This window comes from Monocercomonoides exilis, assembly GCF_001643675.1.
Source record: "Monocercomonoides exilis strain PA203 chromosome Unknown scaffold8-1962414, whole genome shotgun sequence".
In the NCBI taxonomy this organism is placed as follows: Eukaryota; Preaxostyla; order Oxymonadida; family Polymastigidae; genus Monocercomonoides; species Monocercomonoides exilis.
Window position 1 is genome coordinate 503,392 of NW_027150553.1, and position 18,372 is coordinate 521,763.

The following is an 18,372-nucleotide window of genomic DNA, read 5'->3' on the forward strand; positions in this document are numbered from 1 at the left end:
GCACAAACACCTGTGTCTATGCAAATGCTGTGGCCAAGTGTTGTGTGGATGCAAATGAAGAAGAAGAAGAGGTGGAAGAAGAGAGAAAGTCAGATTACATAATTCACTTTCATGCTTTATCTCCATCTCTTCCTCAACACTTTCCTTTTCTCTCTCTTCCATTTTCAACAACTTCATCAACAGCATCATCAACTTTTTCTTCTCCCTCATACATTTTGTTCACAAATTTCTGATATATTGTTGCAATTGGCATCATCATCATTTCGGTTGTTGTATTTTTCTCATTCTTTTTCTGCGTTTTCTCTTTCTCTCTGATTATTTTTATCGGCTGTCATGAATAATATTTTGTAACCAATTTTGTGAAATATGTTATTCATATATTTGAAAAAAAAACTTAAAAAAAAAATAATGTTGCATTCACAAATTATAAGATATTTGTGATCTTTTATTTTTCGTTTGAAAAACCTGCTGCATTTCATTATTTCCGCTCAAAAACACATAAGGAATGGGAAACGAAGAGGGTTCTTTAAATCCCAACAAAGATAATGATGGAAGAACAAGGGCAATGCGTTGGATAAAAAAGAATAAAACAGAACCGCCAGAGCAAATGAGACATGACGAAACTGTTAAAGATAAGCATGGGTGGACAATGGCCATGTGGTGGATAAGGGAAGTCAAAACAGAGCCACCTGATTGGATGAGGCATGACGTCACACTTCGCAACAATTTAGAATCAACATTGGCGATGCTGTGGATTCAATATGTAAAGACAGAACCTCCAGCATGGATGAGACATGACGTTACTCTTTCAGGCGATTTGGATAAGCAAACAATGGCCATGCTGTGGATTCAATTTGCAAATACGAAACCACCAAAGTGGATGAGACATGATGTCACGCTTTCTAATAAGTTTGGACGAACAATGGCAATGAATTGGATTCAATTTGTGAAGACAGAACCACCAGAATGGATGAGGCACGACATTGCGCTTCGCGATAGCGGAGGAGAGACAATGGCAATGTTATGGATTATGGAGACAAAATCTGAACCACCGGAATGGATGAGGCATGATATTACACTTCGCAACAATGATAGATCAACAATGGCCATGCATTGGATTCAAGAAGTCAAGACAGAGCCACCAGAGTGGATGAGACACGACATAACACTTTACCATGAGTGGGGGGAAACGATGGCCATGGTTTGGATTTTTTGGTTGAGATCTGAACCACCGGAATGGATGAGGCATGGAAATACACTTAAAGATAACAATGGATTGACAATGGCGATGAAGTGGATTCAATATGTGAAGACAGAACCACCAGAATGGATGAGACACAGCATTACACTTGCCGATGAGAAAGGAAGGACAATGGCCATAACATGGATCGTATCTATTGAAAAGGAGCCACCAGAATGGATGAGACATTGCAATTCATTGAAAGACAAGAGAGGATGGACGATGGCAGATTATTGGAAATTTTATGTGAAACCTAAATTGCCAGAATGGATGAAATGTGATGATACATTGAAAGACAAAAATGGACAAACAGCGGGAATGAGGTGGATTATTGAGAACAAGACAGAACCACCAGAACAAATGCGACACGACAACACACTTGCGGATAAGTTTGGACGAACAATGGCCATGCACTGGATAAAAAATGTAAAGACAGAGCCACCAATGTGGATGAGGCACGACATTGCGCTTCGCGATAGCGGAGGAGAGACAATGGCAATGTTATGGATTATGGAGACAAAATCTGAACCACCGGAATGGATGAGACATGACAAGGTGCTTGCAGACATGGATGGGTGGACAATGGCTATGATATGGATTATCTATGTTAATGCAGAGCCACCTGAATGGATGAGACACGGAGCGGAACTTCCTGATAAGGATGGAAAAACGATGGCGATGCACTGGATCAAGCAAGTAAAAACAGAGCCACCAGAATGGATGAGACACGATGCTACACTTTCCGACAAGAACGGGAAAACGATGGCTATGTGGTGGATTGAACGTTTGAAGTCAGAACCGCCAGATTGGATGAGACACAACAACGAAATTGTGGATAAAGAAGGATTAACAATGACAGTGTATTGGATTCAGTTTGTTCAAACAGATCCACCAAAGTGGATGAGACATGAATCTACACTTTTTGATTATGAAGGGAAAACAGTTGCAATGCATTGGATAAAAAATATCAAAGTAGAGCCACCAGAATGGATGAGGCATAGAATTGCGCTTGCTGACAGGGATGGAAGGACAATGGCGATGCATTGGATAAAAAATGTCAAGACAGAGCCACCAGAATGGATGAGACATTTTAATTCACTCAAAGACAAAAGCGGGATGACAATGAAAGATTACTGGAAATATTACGTTGAGACTGAGCCACCGCTTTGGATGAAAGAATGATTGTTTTCATTTCATATGTTTATTTTATGAAGCTGAAGATATATTGTGTTTTCATTTGTGCCAACCGGCACACAAATGCTGAGCAGCAGATTTGCGTCATTTAGATGATTTTAATGATATTTGCTGTACTTTTTTCTTTTTGCTTGGACTTTTGATTTTTCTTTTTTGTATTTTTGATGTTCTTCAAAGAATGTCTATTTCAATCCATTTCCCTCATATTCTCACTTGTTTGTATGACTCACCAAATTGTTGAAAGGATTTCTGTTAATTATTATAACTTTTAGAAATCGAGCAATAATTATTTGACAAAATGATTTTTGCCGACTTTTATTTTTCCATTTGAAAACATCTCCATTCACTCTGTTGCTTTAAATGATATGTGTGCTTTTATTCATCCGATTCAACAGTTTTGTCAATTTATTTCAAATTTTATTTTTAATTTCATAAAGAGAATAATTTCTCTTTGTTTTTCAGAATTTTGACAACTTCGTTTTTTCATTTCAAAAGCATTTCCATTCATTTGATATTCTGATCTTTTTCTCCATCTGGAGAAGCCTTCATTAATAACTTAAATCAGATTTGTATTCTTATATCCATTTGTTTTGATTAAATTTCTTTCATGTCGAAAGCTGGAAAAGAAACTGTAGGGAAATGAAAAGGAAAAGGAAAATGATTCAATTGAAGAATTTGAAATTCTTTACAAGTTTTTTTGTTAACTATTCATAGTTAAAAGGCAAAAGAAACAGCTTTCAAGAAAATTAAAAAGAGTTATTGAAAATAAATTTTTTCTGTTGTACATTTAAAATAAAAGGAGATTGAAATGAATAAAATAATTGATGAAAAAGACAAGGCTCGATTAAGATCCCACATGAAAATCAAAGTGTAACTTTTTAATCTTGTTAATAAAGTATATTGTTCAGAAATAATGTTAGTTTTTGTTGTAAAAAAAAACTGAGAATGAATGGATCTAATTTTTATCTTTTGTTTCTTTTTTCCAATAGAGCCCATTTCCAATTGAAAACTGCTTACTGCTTTGAGCACAACAATGCAACACCTCTCAAAATCCACTTTTCTGGTGGATCTCTTGTTGACAAGTCAATCTCGAAGATGTAGTTGAGTCCCGTACGCTTCGGCACCTTGTAGCAGGGGCACACGTAGATCGTGCTGTCCTTCGAGCGGGCGGTGTTGGTAGCAGAGACCCACACGACATTCAGTGGCGAATACAGCACCTTCGGCGCAGAGTCCGTCAGCCGCATTTCGCTCGCGTCCCAAGCAGCTCCGTCCAGAAACAGCCCGTGGACGTACACCCCTTCCTCAGGCGGCGCCTTCACATCGTCCTTCGTGAGGAACTTCGTCACTTCTGTCGTGAGCGCCACTGTATCCAGAGCCCAACCATGGGCACGTGTAATCTCCTGTCGCATCGATGTCAAGAACCCTTGCGGGTTGAAAAAGCCAGTCAGCCAGAAAGTCTTCGGTCTGCCCATCTTCATCCACTCCCTCAGCTGCTTTGTTCTTGCACCCACATCGCCAAACCAGAAGCCAAGTGTGGGTGATGCCCACGACACACGCAGCCACTGCTCAGGCACTCTCGAGTCAAAGAGCGATGTCAGCGCTGTCTGCAGGTTCTGGGACATCACAATTGTACCGGCAATGGCCAGCTCCAGGTCGTGGCACGTTGCACGGATCGTCGAAATAACAACCTGCATACGATCAATCTCTTGTTTCAGGAAGATATTCAGAGGCATTGTCGAGCCGCCTTGAAGCTGGGCAATGCTTTGCCTCACTTCAGCGGGGTTGAAATCTTGAGGCAGGTTCTTCATCATGTTGTTCACAACACGCAGCACAATCTCTTCAGGTGTTTCTCCTGAGCCTGTTGCCTCTTTTGGCTGAATGGCAAGAATTGTCTCCAAAATCGTTGTTGCCTGTTGGTTTCTGTATGTAATGTTCGCATTCGGATGCATACCAAATGCAAGTGGTGAATCATAAATTGGAATTTCCTTCTCAATGTACTCCAAATACTCAGACTGCTTGTTCAGATTCGGGATTGGATAAGCTGCTTCTCCTCCAAATCTGAACTTTGGTTGGAACACTGCCGAGTCAAGCCACACATCACCATACGTGTTCATCAGCCTTCGATCGTGGTCATCTGTGATTCTACCACCATAATGCACCTCACATACCATATACCTCACTGTCGACCACGAAATACCTTTCTTGGCATCCATCTGGTACAGATGCGTCTGAAGGAACGAGATAGACGCTGACAAGTCAGACTGGTTGAATTCATATGGCACATTCCATCCCAACGGGCCAAACCTCTTTCTCTCGACGACTGTTGTGTGCAGGAAGCACATGGCGTACAGAAGAGGCTTCCACTCTTTCTTCTCAATCACAGACAGCATCTCTTCAGATAGCCAGTTGTAATTACGAAGCATACCTGCTTTGATTCCCATTGGTGACTCGCATGCAACTTTGATAGAGAGCTGAAGAAGAGAAATGGGGAATTTGTCGACCATTTCGGTGGAGAGGAACAATCTGAAGTCTTTGTGCACGTCAGATTTCATTGTGATGATCTGCTGCTCAATCTCTTCCATAAAGGCCAGATCCAAATGGCAGTTCTGCAGCATCACCCACGCCCCGCTCTGCATAGCCTGCTGCAGCTGTCTGCGCGCAAACACATCCTGCCCTTGTCCCATAGAAGTCAGCATCATCGGAATCTTCATCTTCTTCGAAAGCGCATCCACGTTAGCTGTGGGGTCTGTACCCAGAGACAGCAGGAACAGCACTGGAATGTTCGTCTCTGTCTCCTCCCAGGTCTCCTCAAGCTCCGGATTCGGCACAGACACAAACCTCTGCCCAAGCGACTCGGCCAAATAGAGGTTTGTCGCCAGGATGGTTCTGTCCTCTCTCCAGCACCTGACAAACAGCAGCTTTCCAAATGAGTCCATTCTGTCGTATACATCGGGAATAGGCGTCGTCTCAGGCGCTTCTGAGTCATACCACTTCTTCCAGGCATCTCCGTTCTGTGTGATCTGCTCCAGAACTGCACGGCACGATGGCAGACCTGACAGCGAAACCAGGTTCAACCACACGTTATCAGGAATCCACGCAAACGGCTTTGGTCTGGCTGTTGCAATGTCCAGCGCTGCGCCTCCTTTGATCAGCACGTTGAACTGGTCGCGTGATATCTTCCCACTCGCCATGTCGATTTTGAGTGCCATTTGCAGTGTGTACAGAATCTTGTGGTTGGAGAACAGCCCACGAGACACATAGCGGAAGATGTGGAACGTCGCAAAGTTGATAATGTTCTCAATCCTCTTCGAGGCAATTGGTGATTTTTCGCTTCTGTCCATTGAAATGTCAAACAGACGAAGGAAGACTGCAAGTGATGTGTTGTACATCGAGTTCACCAGAGTCATTTCACCAATCAGGAAATACAAAATTGATGCACGAGTCGCCACAGGCCTGTATTCTTCTCTAGCTTCGTTGATCTTCGCTTCAGTAATTTCTCCGATGGACAATTTCTCCGCGACTTCCTGTGCTGCTTTCTTGGTGTTTCTAAGCACTGCAATCATTTCGTCATCGTCAAGAAGATTTCCTTTTGATTCGCTCAGACGATAAAGCAGATCTCTTTCGTATTGCTGCACCATTTTCTTGTTTGCAGCCACATCGTTCAAAACCTGATGCCTCTGCTCTTCCAGCTCGCTTCTCTCCTTTTCAATGACACGCCCCAGAATCTGCTGCTCAAGCCCTTTCATTGTCACTGTGAAGTCAACCACAGACGTCTTCGCACAGACCTCAGGTGAGAAGTGAGGATTTGGCAGTTTTGTAGTCATAAACAGCTTGAAGTTCTTGTCATAGTCTACATCTTTGTCTCCAATACGCACCGTGAACGACTTCGACCCAGCCTTCACAAACTGCTTCTCGAGAATTGAATCAAGCACAGGATCCAACTCTTCCTGAATATCCTCAATGAGAAGCGACTTTCCGAGTGAAACGCATTCTTCCAAGTAATTTCTGAAGTAACGGTGGTTCAAAGTTGTAATCTTGAGATCCTTCTCCTTGTTGATAATCCACGAGCGTCCTTGCCCTTGTGGATCAATCAGAAGCGGATATCGATCAGATGTGGTGATAACAATACCGTTCTGGATCGAAAGATCATCAGTTGGCAGTCCCTGGGCATTCCACTCAGCGACTGTTGCTTCGTCTGTGCAGAACTTTGTGAGTGAAAGATCCTTCTGGATTGGAATGTTCCTCCTCTTCAAGTCCTTCAACCACTCGTCTCTCAAAATCTCTCTGTATTCGCTGTTGAACGGACCAGCATAGCACAAGAACGACGAAGCCAAGCACACATCTCCCACAAACTTCTTGATGTCTTCATCGAACTGGATGATTTCCTCGCTCCATCTCTTTCGCTCGCCAGACAGCCCAGTGATAAGCGCATTCGCAGAGTCCATTCTCTTCTTCGTCAGATCTGCCTTGTCCTGCAGCCTCTGCTTCTCAGCCATTGCTGAATCGTACTGCGCCTTCATCTCATCCAGCGTCTTCTGCTTCTCTGCCAAATCTCTCTCTGCAATGTCCAGCTTCGCCTGTGTCACTCTCTGGATTGCCTCAGCCTCCATCAGTGCTTTGATCTTTGGCTCCACATTCTTCGCAATGAAGTGGTAGCTTACCATAGCTCTGATCCAAGAGCACAGACCAGCCAGGTTACCACAAGCGTTCTTTGCAGCGTCCTTGTTGAAGTCAGGCATCTCCAAATAAGGTGCCAGCAGCTCGCACTGCTCGTCGGTGATGGATTCCTTCGGGAACTGCTGAAGGGACTGCAGAAGACCAGACTCCTGGAGCATCACTTTGGATGCGGACCAAGAGGGCTTGATCTGCTGCTTGTCTTTGTCTGTCTCGATTGTCACTTGCTCGATGGAATAGTTACGAAGCAGCAGCACACCATCCATAATCCTCATAATCAGGTTTGGAGGTGTACCCAGCTTCTTCAGCGTGGCTATATCTCCTCCTGTAATTTGGTTCAGCGCTCTTTCGGCTTCTTCCAGTTCGGGTTTAGCTGCAGCAAGTCCTCTTTCTGCTTCTTCTTTCTGTGCATTGATCTTCTCAGCTTCAATGGCCAATGCATCTTTCACTTTTTGCACTTCGAACTTTGTCTTTTCAGCAGCTGCGGTGTTGGCTGTGATGACAGTCAAGAATTCTGCAGCTTTCGTCTGTGCCACCTTCAATTCTTGTTCTTGCACCACCAATTCTTTCTTCATTTCTTCAATATCCTTTGCAGCTGTCAGCAGCTTTGTCAGCCCTGTCTTTAATCTCTCTTTCATCTCAAGAACTTCATTCCGCTTGCGTGTGTACATGCTCTTGTAAGTGTTGATGAACGACAGATAAGATTTGGGCGTGACATAAGCGTGTCTTCTCAATCTTTGGAAGTATTCATTTGACACGTCATTCACTTTGTGATGCACAAATGACATGTGATCCACAAGCTGTGCTTTAACCTCCGGTGAGCAGTCGATGTCAAACGATGACAGGAACTGCTGAGCCACTTCCAGAAGCGCCTCCTTCGGCCACGGCTTGAACCAGTCGATGTTGCAGCCGGAAATAAGCCCAGGGAACTTTCTGGCTCTGTTTCTGAACTTATCGCCAATTGGAGAGAAGCACAGCACGACATGCAGGTTGTCCTTCACTTGCTCGATGAAGAACTTCCACAGATTTTCTGCTGTGTCAATGATCTTCGGGGCCAGCTTCTTCATCCTTGGTCGAATGTCAGTTGTAATTGAGTCAACTTCATCCTTCGCGAACAATGATGGAATTTCACCAGATGTCAAGATGCAGTTGATGTACTCCAAAAAGCCTTCCTCTTTGATTTCATTATCGGTAAACAGAAACACAACTGAATGCCCTTCAACACCAGCCATCCGATACACAATCTTCAGATCATCCAGAAGGTTATTTGTATTGTATGTTCTCGTGATTTGGATCTGGAAGGTCTTCGCATGTGCAATAAATGCTGCAAGACGTGTCAGCGTCTGCTTTCCTGAGCCTCCCACACCAACAAGCAGTGCATTCCCACGAGGTGTGGTGATGATACGGTAGATTCTTGTCAAGTGTTCAAGGGCATCTTGGAAGAGCACAATGTTAATCTTCGCACGCTTGTTTGCTTCGTTGTATCGCTCCATGAATTCCTCTGCTCTGTGCTTCAGATCGTCCACCACCATCACTGGCTCGTAAATATGTGGCTCAGTTGGCTCTGCCACTGGCTGTGACATGTCAACGTTGTCGTCTTCTGGTGCATCTCTCATGAAATCGACAAACAGACACGGCTTCATCACTTCATTCACAACAGACGACGGGAATTGTTTTTGAAGAATATCGTGCATCGCTTTGTCAAACCATTGAACATCTTCTTTGCTTACAAACTTGTCTGGCATCACACGGCAGCATTCGTGTCTCCACAACTGTAAGAAAGTGGGCACAGTTTTGACAATGTCAGATTCTGCTTTAATCATTCCCTGGAAGATACGTGACATATCTCTCAAGTTGAAAATGTAGTGGAACTTCGAAGGAGTTGGAAGCATCTTCGCTTTTGTCACTTCCCACATTTCGTGTGTGATTGCACAAATCTTCTGTGCCACTTCAATCACTTCGCTGCTGAACTTCCTTTCTGGGCAGAAATGTCCCTCCACAATTGTGCCAAAGATCTTCTGCAGATTCGCACGAGATGGCATTGTGAAGTTGAAAATGCTGAAATGCCTGCGGAAACGCGATGGAATGTCGTTTCGGCCTCCTCCTGGGTGAGGCATTGCGCAGATGAACTGAATGTCCACAATCTCTGTAAACAGACCAGGCTTGTCCAGGTTGTAGAACCCGTGCTCTTCCACAAGCTGTCTGAACAGCTCATTCGTCACCTGGTCATTCCATTCGTTGTACTCTGGCATGTTCACATCATCCACAAAGATCGTCATCTTCCTGCCACCTGGTGGACCATATGCACCAATACGCTTGTCGATGAGGGATTCAAGCATTCTCTGGAAGATGATTGGGGTGGTGGCTGACGAAAAGTTGAGCACTTTCGAAAGCATTGTTTCTTTGTCCAGAGATTCCAAGTATTGCATGATGGTGACTGTCTTTGCTGTACCTGACTCTCCAATGCACAAAATCTGCTTGTTCTGCGAAGCAATCAGGTTGATCAGGAACTGTGCACGTACATTATCCACAGTTGGAATAAACAGATCGGCAAAGGATGGTGTGTATGTGCGAGGATAGGTATAATCAGGCACCATTGTCGAAATGTGCACCCACTCTCCGCTCTCCTTGTTCACCATGTAGTCATACACTGTATCTCCGTCTTTTGTCATTGGAGGCAGATCCAATTGAAGCTCGTCCTTCATGAACTTGTGCAGCTTCACGCGATCTTCAGGCTCCAGACGCCCACCAACAGACCAAATCATTGAGAACACAAAGAAGCGCTCCAGCATCTGAGGAGCCAAGTTCGAATCGGCTGGTGCAAGTGCTTGCAAAATGTCAAGGCATGACGAGGCAGCAGCAAGTGGCTCGTTGCCCATCACTTCCTTCGTGTTCTTTTCGATGAATGCAAACACTTTGTCCATTGTCTTCGCGAACAGATCTTCCAAAATAGCAGCATCGTTCCTCTTTGAAATGCGTGATTGCACAATTGGCATCCACCCAAGAGTCGAACGAGACAGGAAAATCATACCACCACGAGACACAGTAGCAGGTGAGGCATTATCCAAGTTGCCCACTTCAAAAATCATCTTCATTCTCGGTCCCATACGAATACGATCAGAGTTGGCCAATGTCAGTGTCTTGTTATCATCCAGCACAGTGTTCATTGACTCAATCCAAAGTGCATCGACTGGCCCATCAAGCGTCAGCCAGATGTAGTCCTGCTCCTTTTTGCATGCTTTTCTCCAGATGGTTGAGAAGATACCATCAAACCACTCATTCGTAGCCACATCCAGTTTTCCAAACATCTGAGTAGCTGTAATAGCCTTTGGATTCAGCCTGGTCTCCTTGTGCGGCATTCCCACATGCCCATAAGCCTTTGCCAGCATCTGAATGCACTTTGTCTTTCCTGAGCCCGCCACACCCATCACGAACACACCATGACGTACTGTGATTGTCTCATGCAGCTGGATAATCTTCAGCACCCACGAAGGATGCATAATAAGCCCTGCTTTCTCCACCTCTTCCTGAATACCTTTCTCCAGGTCTGGATACGGCTCAGCTTTTACTTCCAGACCAGGGAACAGATCGTTAATCAGAGAGTTGAACAGAGGCCCATCTTCATCCACCAGCTTTGACAAGTTCATATCACGCACCACACGCATCAGAATCTGTGACTCGTTATCTGACGGCCGCATTCTCTTTGTTGCTCCGCATGTTCTCAGCACGGCCAGAATGTTTCTCAGACCGAAATCGTAATGTCTCTGCTGTGACAGCTGCTCTTCGCACAGACGGTACAAAATATAGAACTTCTTCGCGAGGATGATGTTCTCCTGGAAACCAGCCGCAGCCAGCTTCACTCTCTGAATGATCTGCCTGTCTGGCACCATCATAGCGACAGAACGGAAGACAGCCTTCAAGTTCTCTGGCAGCTCCACACGACCAGCATAACCTGGGTTCATTGTGATGAAGTAACCGCACTCAGGCAACAAGGGGACGGTTGTACCATCAGTGAAGACAAACGAGTTCCTTCTCTCTCTCAGCGCAGTCAAAATACACGACACTTGCTGTGCAACCACAGACAGCACAGCTGGTTCAATACGATTGAACTCATCAAAATCACCCCACGACCCAGATTGTGCCAGTCCTTTGAAGATCTTTCCCAGTCCTCTATAGTCCATCTGATCAGAGCAGTTGAACACAACCACGTATTTCCCCAGTGCTTTGCCCATATCCTTAACTGTCTCAGTCTTTCCTGTTCCGGCTGGCCCTGCTGGAGCACCTCCCAGGAACATTCCCAGTGCCTGTGCCAGTGTGATGTAGCATCTGTCAGTCAGTGGAGTAACCACAAGACGTTCTGTGCATCCCAAATACTCGTAGCAGTAGTTGAAGTCGATATCTGTGATCTGGATCTGCACCAGCTGCTCGTCTGACTTCCAGTAGAAACGAGTCTGTTTCAGCCAGTTGAACTCGTGCGGTGAGCGGATCTTCTGCTTCACCAGTTCATCGAAGATATCTCTCTGATGCACATCGATTGTCACAAGCGTCTCAATCTTCGTTCTCTGTAGTGATGTCAAATCTTTCGTTGTCATATCCACAAGCCTCTTCAGAACATTCGCATTCTTCTTGTTGCAGTTGTTCAGTGCATTCTTGTCTGTTCTCGCTGCTCTCAAAGCCAAATCACAATCTCTTGTCCACATCAGCTGGATGCCCAACAACGCAATCTGTGCTGGGAACTTCCACACAAAGTCCTCCAGCTCCATCTGATCCATCGCCAAAACTGAGTCCTTCGTCACATTTCTGAGTGTAGCCCTCATTCCGTCCACAAGCGACTGCAGCCAGTGCTCAATATGCCCCTCAGCCACCACACGCTTCACCAGATCCACATGTTCATTCTCACTTGAGTTCATTCCGATGATGTGTGTTCTCTTCGAACGGTCGAAATCGACACGGGCGATGTTGTCGAAGATGTTCTTCAGCTGTGGCTGGATTGCATTCGGATCGGTGGCTTGACCCAGAATTTCCAACAGATTGGGATCAGACACGAAATAGAAACGAGGGAACAAGGAACGTTTTGTCTCAAGATAACCAGAAAGTGACTTCTGGCAAGACTCCAGCTGCTCAGTGAGATGGGGCAGCAGCGTCTTCAGTGTGTCGTCGGCACAGCAAATGGCAATGATGTTCTTTCTGTCTCTTGCCGAGTCCATCAGCTTCACCCAGGACTTATCAATTCCCTGGAACAGACGGGCAGCTTGTGGCAATTGTTGAGCGATATCTCCTCCATTGAACACAGCTTCCAAGTAGATCCACAGTGCCTGCACAGCCAGCCACTGGTCAATCGTCTCGTGGCACACCAGCAGCTTCGTGTTCCAGTCAACAATTCTGTCCTTGAAGGGTCCATTGAACCTGTTTGAGAGCAAACCTTGCAATGCCATCTGGGAATCTTCCATTGTCGTGATCATCTCAGAAGTGACTGAACCTTTCAGAAGAAGCTCTCCTCTGTTCTTGAACTGCATGAATGTGAACTCCTGGTTCACCCATGCCGCAATGATATCGTTCAGTTTCGCTTCAATTTCTGCTTCCTTCGCGCAGCCAGACGCGATTTCATCAATTTCTTCAATGTGTTGCACAAGCCCTGCGTTTCTCAAATGTCCCAATTTGAACACATCTGAGTCTGTCTTGAATGTCGTGCCAATCACCTGCATAATCGACTGCCAATGTCTTTCTCTGATGAACTCTTGCTTTAGATTCCTCAGCGTCTCAATCACGTCCGAAAACTCATCCACCATCCGCTTCAGGTCCTTGTACGAGTCCCACTGATGGATCGTCTTCGGCATCGCACGACATTTCGACTGGAAATCAGACATTTGCTGCTCAACTTCCTCCAAATTGAGGTCGGCCCAGAGTGTGTCATCGTACTTGTTCACTGTCATGATCACATCTGAATACAAACTGTACAAAAGATCCAGCAATTTCAGCTCTCTCGAAATCTGGTCCAGTTTCGGGTACTTCGTTTCTTCCAGCCCAAACAGCGCTTCTCCTTCTTTGTACGATACATACTTCCTCGCTCTGTCGTCAAACACTGCTTTGTACACACGCAGCTTCTCCATGGCCGTCCTCGGGTTTGTCTGTGCCATTGGTCCCTTTTCTGTGTATTCCTCGTGGAATGACTCGACTTCAATGCGGAATGCTGCCACGTGCTCCTTCAGCTCCTGCATGTATTTGTCCTGCACAGAGCACAAATAGCCCATCACTTCGTCGTTCTTCGTCTTCAGCTTCTTCCAGCGGTAGCGCAAGTTGTCCAGCATATCTGTCTCTTCTGTTGTGATCTCCACGCCAAACTTGCCCAGAAGCGAGTATCTTTCTTCCAAAGGAATCAGCTTCAGATCAAAATTCTCACTCATCTGCCTCACTCCGTCCATCGTCTTCACCAAATCTCTGATATCGTCAATGTCGTTCACTGCTCGTCCCAGTTTTGACAGGTTGTCTGTCATAAACTCTGTCATTTCTCTCAGCTGTGCCAGTGCGTCTCTGTGAAGATGTTGAGCATAATGCGTCTTCCACTCATTGATCAAGTCAATGAACTTCTCCTTGATTGGTTGTGAATTCACCACAAACACTGCAATATCCTTCTGAGATGCAATGTCATTCACTTTCTCTGCAATCTCGTCGTATTTCAGGACCTGCTGCTGATATTCTTCCAATGTTGGGTTTGTCTTCACAAACTCAGAAATCTTCTCTTCCATATCATCTTCCCACAATTCCTTGAACTCTGAAAAGATCTCCAAATATTGCTTCACTTCTCTTCTGAACATTTTGATTCCGTGCGCCAACACAAGCACAGTTCTGATAATGTCCTTATGAGATGCAACTTGCTCAAAGAGTGGCTCGGGAATCAGATAGCTTCCATCACCTCCTGGTGCAAATGGCGTAATCAGCCCTGCAAGCGCTGCATTCGACACACCCGCATTCTTCCCGCTCGATGATATGTGAGCAGAAGATCCTGGTGTGATTGGTGTTTCGCCTGCCGATGATGCGGGGGAGGCAACCGCAGAGGCCGAAAGGGAAGAAGAGGAAGAGCCAAAGTTTGCTCCAGCAGCTGCGCTTGGAGTCATTCCACCAGGTGAAGCATAAGATCGGCTGGTTCCGCCAGCGTTCTGTCGATACAGCGAAGCCACTTCCTTTCCAGATGCAATCACATCAAACAGCTGTGAGCTTGACTTCACAGCGTATGCACCTTCATCCGCACCAGCAGACGAGCCAGAGGCAGAAGCTGATGCAGACGCAGAGGAAGAAGCAGAAGCTGAGCTTACACCGTGCAGATAAGCTGTGCTGGCAGTCATTCCAGGCGACAGGCTGCTCCCAGCACCCACTGAGCTCGTGCTTCCTGACCCAGGCATCGCTCCTCCGCTTCCTCCGCCAGTCAAACCAGACCACGCAAACACTTTCTTTGTGGTGGCAATGATCATCTTGCTCACATTTACCAGTGAGCGCTTGATTTCTCTCAAAGACGGGGTGATTGTCACGTTGTTGTTGTCAAGCGTGATTGTAAGTTCAAACAGCGCTGGAACTGAGCCATTCGTCCATGCACGCACTGAATTCAATGACGCAATCACCGCTCTCAAAAGCATGTTGAATGCCTCTCTCTGGAAGTGGTTGTATATCTTCAGCGCTGGTTCCTTCACTGTCAGCTGCTTTTCACGTGGAAGAGAAGCAAGAATCAATCTAATCATATCGATCACTGCTGATTCTGTCTCTTTATTCCTCACCTGCAATGCTTCTCCTTGTGCTGTCGTGAACTCCTCCACACCCAACATGAACTCAGGCAATGAGCACTGGTCCTGTGGTAGAGCAATCAGCTCCAGATGCCCCAAGCCCCACAGAGCTGTCGCAATACGGTGCTGGATGATGTCGTTCGCCTTGTTCAGCAGCTGCTCGAAGTTGTCCAGTGAGTTGCCTACACCCACGATGTACGAGTCAATGCTGAGTGAATTCCAGTTGATTGTCTTTAAGGCCGGTGCGATCTTCTCCTCAATCAGGTTGATGTGTGGGATAACAATGTCCCGATAGATTGGCAAGATAAGCTTCATCACACTCGTCCTTTTTTCGATCAAGTTCTGCAGAGCGCTCTGGTAGAACTTCAGCTTGTCTTCCCTCTGAAGAGCTAAAAGCCCCTCAGGCACCACCTCCAGCTGCATCCGGTGCAGAAACTTGCTTTCTCTAATCAGCTCCAACAGAGATGGGTCAAGATTCACATACAGCTTCCCTGTCTTCGGGTGCTTCACCAGCAGCGTCACGTTCAGCCCCGCCAGCGCATTCTCCACAGAATCAAACCACTTCAGATGCCACCTCGTCTCAAACTCCAGCAGACCTTGTGCCAGTTTGTTGTACAGCCGAATGATGTGCTTCGCCTCTGAGTGCTGCAAAAGCCCAGGGCGCGACCGGAACTCCAGCATCGGCCCTTCAATGTGCCTTAGAAGCTGTCTCGCCCACTGAATGTTTCCAGTCACCGGTGGCATATTCCTCGCAATCGGTGGATTTGCCCTCTGCGCCTCGAATCTCTCCTTCACTTCCTCCAAATCGTGTCCGAAGTTCACAAAGACACGCTCCCACTGTCTGTTCAGCTCGTCCCGCAGTGTCTGCCTTGCTGTGATTGCCTCGAAGTGCTTCAGCAGGCGGATGGCGCTGTGTGTCTCGTGGATGTTGTCAAAGCACAATGTGATGTACTGCAGAAAATCCTCCTCCAACCGGCGCGAAGCTCGGCAGAACTCGAGATAGTCCGCATCAAACGCATCCTTCCTGTAGTTCAAGACATCATAGCTCTTTCTCTGGAACAGTTCTGCGATCTCATCCAGACGACGTAAAAGTGGCTGCATTGACTCAAGTGTCGTTCTCTTGAATGACGAGAATTCATCAATGCTGAGAATGACATCTTCAATCTTCTGCACACGCTTGCAGAACTGGTCAAAATTGCCAAAGATCGACGCTTCTGACATGTCAAACTGCTTGGCCTGTGGAGTCACCTGCAGCTCCATCTTTGTCCGATGGTAGTGCTCTTTATACGAGTCCCGCAAATCAATGCACGCGTGCAATCGCCCAATGAACGTCTTCCTATCCTGCTTCCAAATGTCTCCTCCTTCCGTCAGGTACTTCTTGCAGCACAGAATCATCTGGTTTGCAATCTTCACAAACAGTGCTGTCATCTGCTCTGAAGTGTTGTAGTACCTCGCAACTGAGTGCATCATCTTAATAGCCTTGATGATGTTCGGCACCGAATCCATCAGCTCCACCGGGTTGTCTGTGTACAGCGGCTGGATAAAACGGTCGAGTGTATAAAGCGAACGAACATTGTCCTTCGCCTCATTAGCAGCATCTGTCACGCGAGCATCCAGTGTTGCCCAATGCTTCACAATCTTCGACTGTGCCTGCTGCAGCACAAGCAGCACAATGCGGTACGGCTCCTGCCGCAGCTGATCCGTTATCATATTGAACCGCGCCATCCGCTCCTTCCAGTGTTCCAACTCGGCATCAGGCCCAATTTCGTCTCCTTCAGATCGAACTTGCTCGCTTTCCACCAATGTTTTCTCTACAGTGCGCGACCATTCTTGAACTAGATTCTCAAAGTATTGGATTATGTCTAAATTCTTTGATGCTTCGAGAATTGAAGCTGGTTCGATTGTAATTGGATACTTCTCCAAATCTGGTGGAGTTAGCATCACCACGCAATCCAAACTTTTTGCAGTGGTTTGCATGTTCGTCGCGAAACGATTAGCATCATACAAAAAGACTGATCCCACTTCTGATTTGCTTGTCTGAAAAACAAATATAATGAAATTACACAACAAAACATCAAAAAAATAACCTCTCCCCATGCATCTTGCGCATCCAAAGCTGGGATCATAACTTCTTTAAGAACGTCAACAAATGAAAGAAGATAATTTGCAGGAAAAGATCCCACCAGCATCTGAGAATTTTTTCAAATTTAATATTTCAGGCAAAGTTTTCTTTTGAAAAAGAAAGCAAACCTCAAATTCAAAATTTGCGGGTGGAATAGCTTTCTTTCCTGTTCTAAGTACATAAACGCATAGTCCTGTTTCAACCAAAGGTTCAACTCCTTCATTTTCTTCTCCAATTTGAGCAGAGTATGAAGCCATTCTAATATAAAAATCAATTGAAAACAATAATAGATCTTACTAAGTGTCAAAAAGCTCTTTTCAAACGGTGATTCGCCTTGTTGGTAAAACAGCATTTTCTTTTCTTGAGGATCATTAAAAAACTTTGTCATTTGAGGTATTAATCCCTCATCGTTAACAAGTCCCTCAATAACTGAGGATTCGCAATGAAAAAGTTCTGATACTCGTTGGATCACCCATTTATGACGAGCGTCCATGTTTTGAAAATAATTAACGGCTAGATCATACCCTTTTTATGTAAAAATCAAAATAATTTCCATGGATGGAATTTTAAAAATTTGTATCATACGCATTCACAAATGTGTGTAAAATGTTTTATTAAGATGAAAATACAAATTAGCTCAAATTAATAATAATAAACATATTTTCCACATTTTTTGAAATAGATACCATGGGTGCTTTCCCCGCCCCCTGGTGCCAAACCCGCACCCTATTCATATTTGAATGAGCTTTCAAAACACAATTAGATGTATAACTATTGAAAACTATTTTAAAACAGCTAAAAATGATGTCAACAATCCAAGTTTTGCTTTTGCTCAATCTCCGTTAATTTTTGTTCTTTCAAAATTAAGCCAGTTTCTTCTTAAATCCAAAGACTATATTTATCGCAACTTTTTCAGAGCTAGTGAAAATAATAAACCAGTTCAATATTTTTCGCTTTGTATGTCAGACAACGAAATTTGTTAACGTTATCTTTGATTCAAAATGACAACAAAAGAAATTTTGATATGCTTGATCACACCCAATAAAGATGACTGAAAAACCTGAATTATCATCAACTCAGTTGCACAGAGTTCTTGCAACCAAGGAATATCGATCATTCAAATCCCCATCGAAAAAGCTTTTCGCAATTCGAAAAAGTTTTAAAGTGAAATATTCAACTGCCATAAAAGCAAAGGTTGTGTCAAAAGATGCATGGAAAAGAGGTATAAGAGCGGAAAGAGCTGGCAGAGAAGCTGGAAGGAATGGGCACCCTCAGGCAATTACGAACGAGCAATTGGAAGAAATTGAGAACCAGGTGCTAGTCCTTTTATCAAATCAGACAATAGTTCGAATTCGCGATGTTCAAAA

General features: G+C 45.1%; 2 protein-coding genes across 2 annotated transcripts; one reads left to right on the forward strand and one right to left on the reverse strand.

Annotated features, from left to right (window-relative positions):
* The first annotated feature begins 430 nt into the window (after nucleotides 1–430).
* MONOS_14098 (uncharacterized protein) lies at nucleotides 431–3,012 on the forward strand. The gene has a single exon (XM_067866870.1). The coding sequence runs from the start codon at nucleotides 506–508 to the stop codon at nucleotides 2,420–2,422; it is 1,917 nt and encodes a 638-aa protein (XP_067732875.1). The 5' UTR covers nucleotides 431–505; the 3' UTR covers nucleotides 2,423–3,012.
* Nucleotides 2,999–17,498, reverse strand: MONOS_14097 (dynein haevy chain 3, outer dynein arm alpha; the record flags this gene model as incomplete). The annotated part of the gene is made up of 4 exons (XM_067866869.1): nucleotides 2,999–16,920; nucleotides 16,971–17,072; nucleotides 17,134–17,263; nucleotides 17,329–17,498. The coding sequence occupies 4 exons, from the start codon at nucleotides 17,496–17,498 to the stop codon at nucleotides 3,448–3,450; spliced, it is 13,875 nt and encodes a 4,624-aa protein (XP_067732876.1). The 3' UTR covers nucleotides 2,999–3,447.
* Nucleotides 17,499–18,372: the final 874 nt, after the last annotated feature.

What these genes read in the sequence shown, in the direction of transcription:
- MONOS_14098 (XM_067866870.1), top strand. Translation starts at nt 506, where the DNA reads ATGGGAAACGAAGAGGGTTCTTTAAATCCCAACAAAGATAATGATGGA.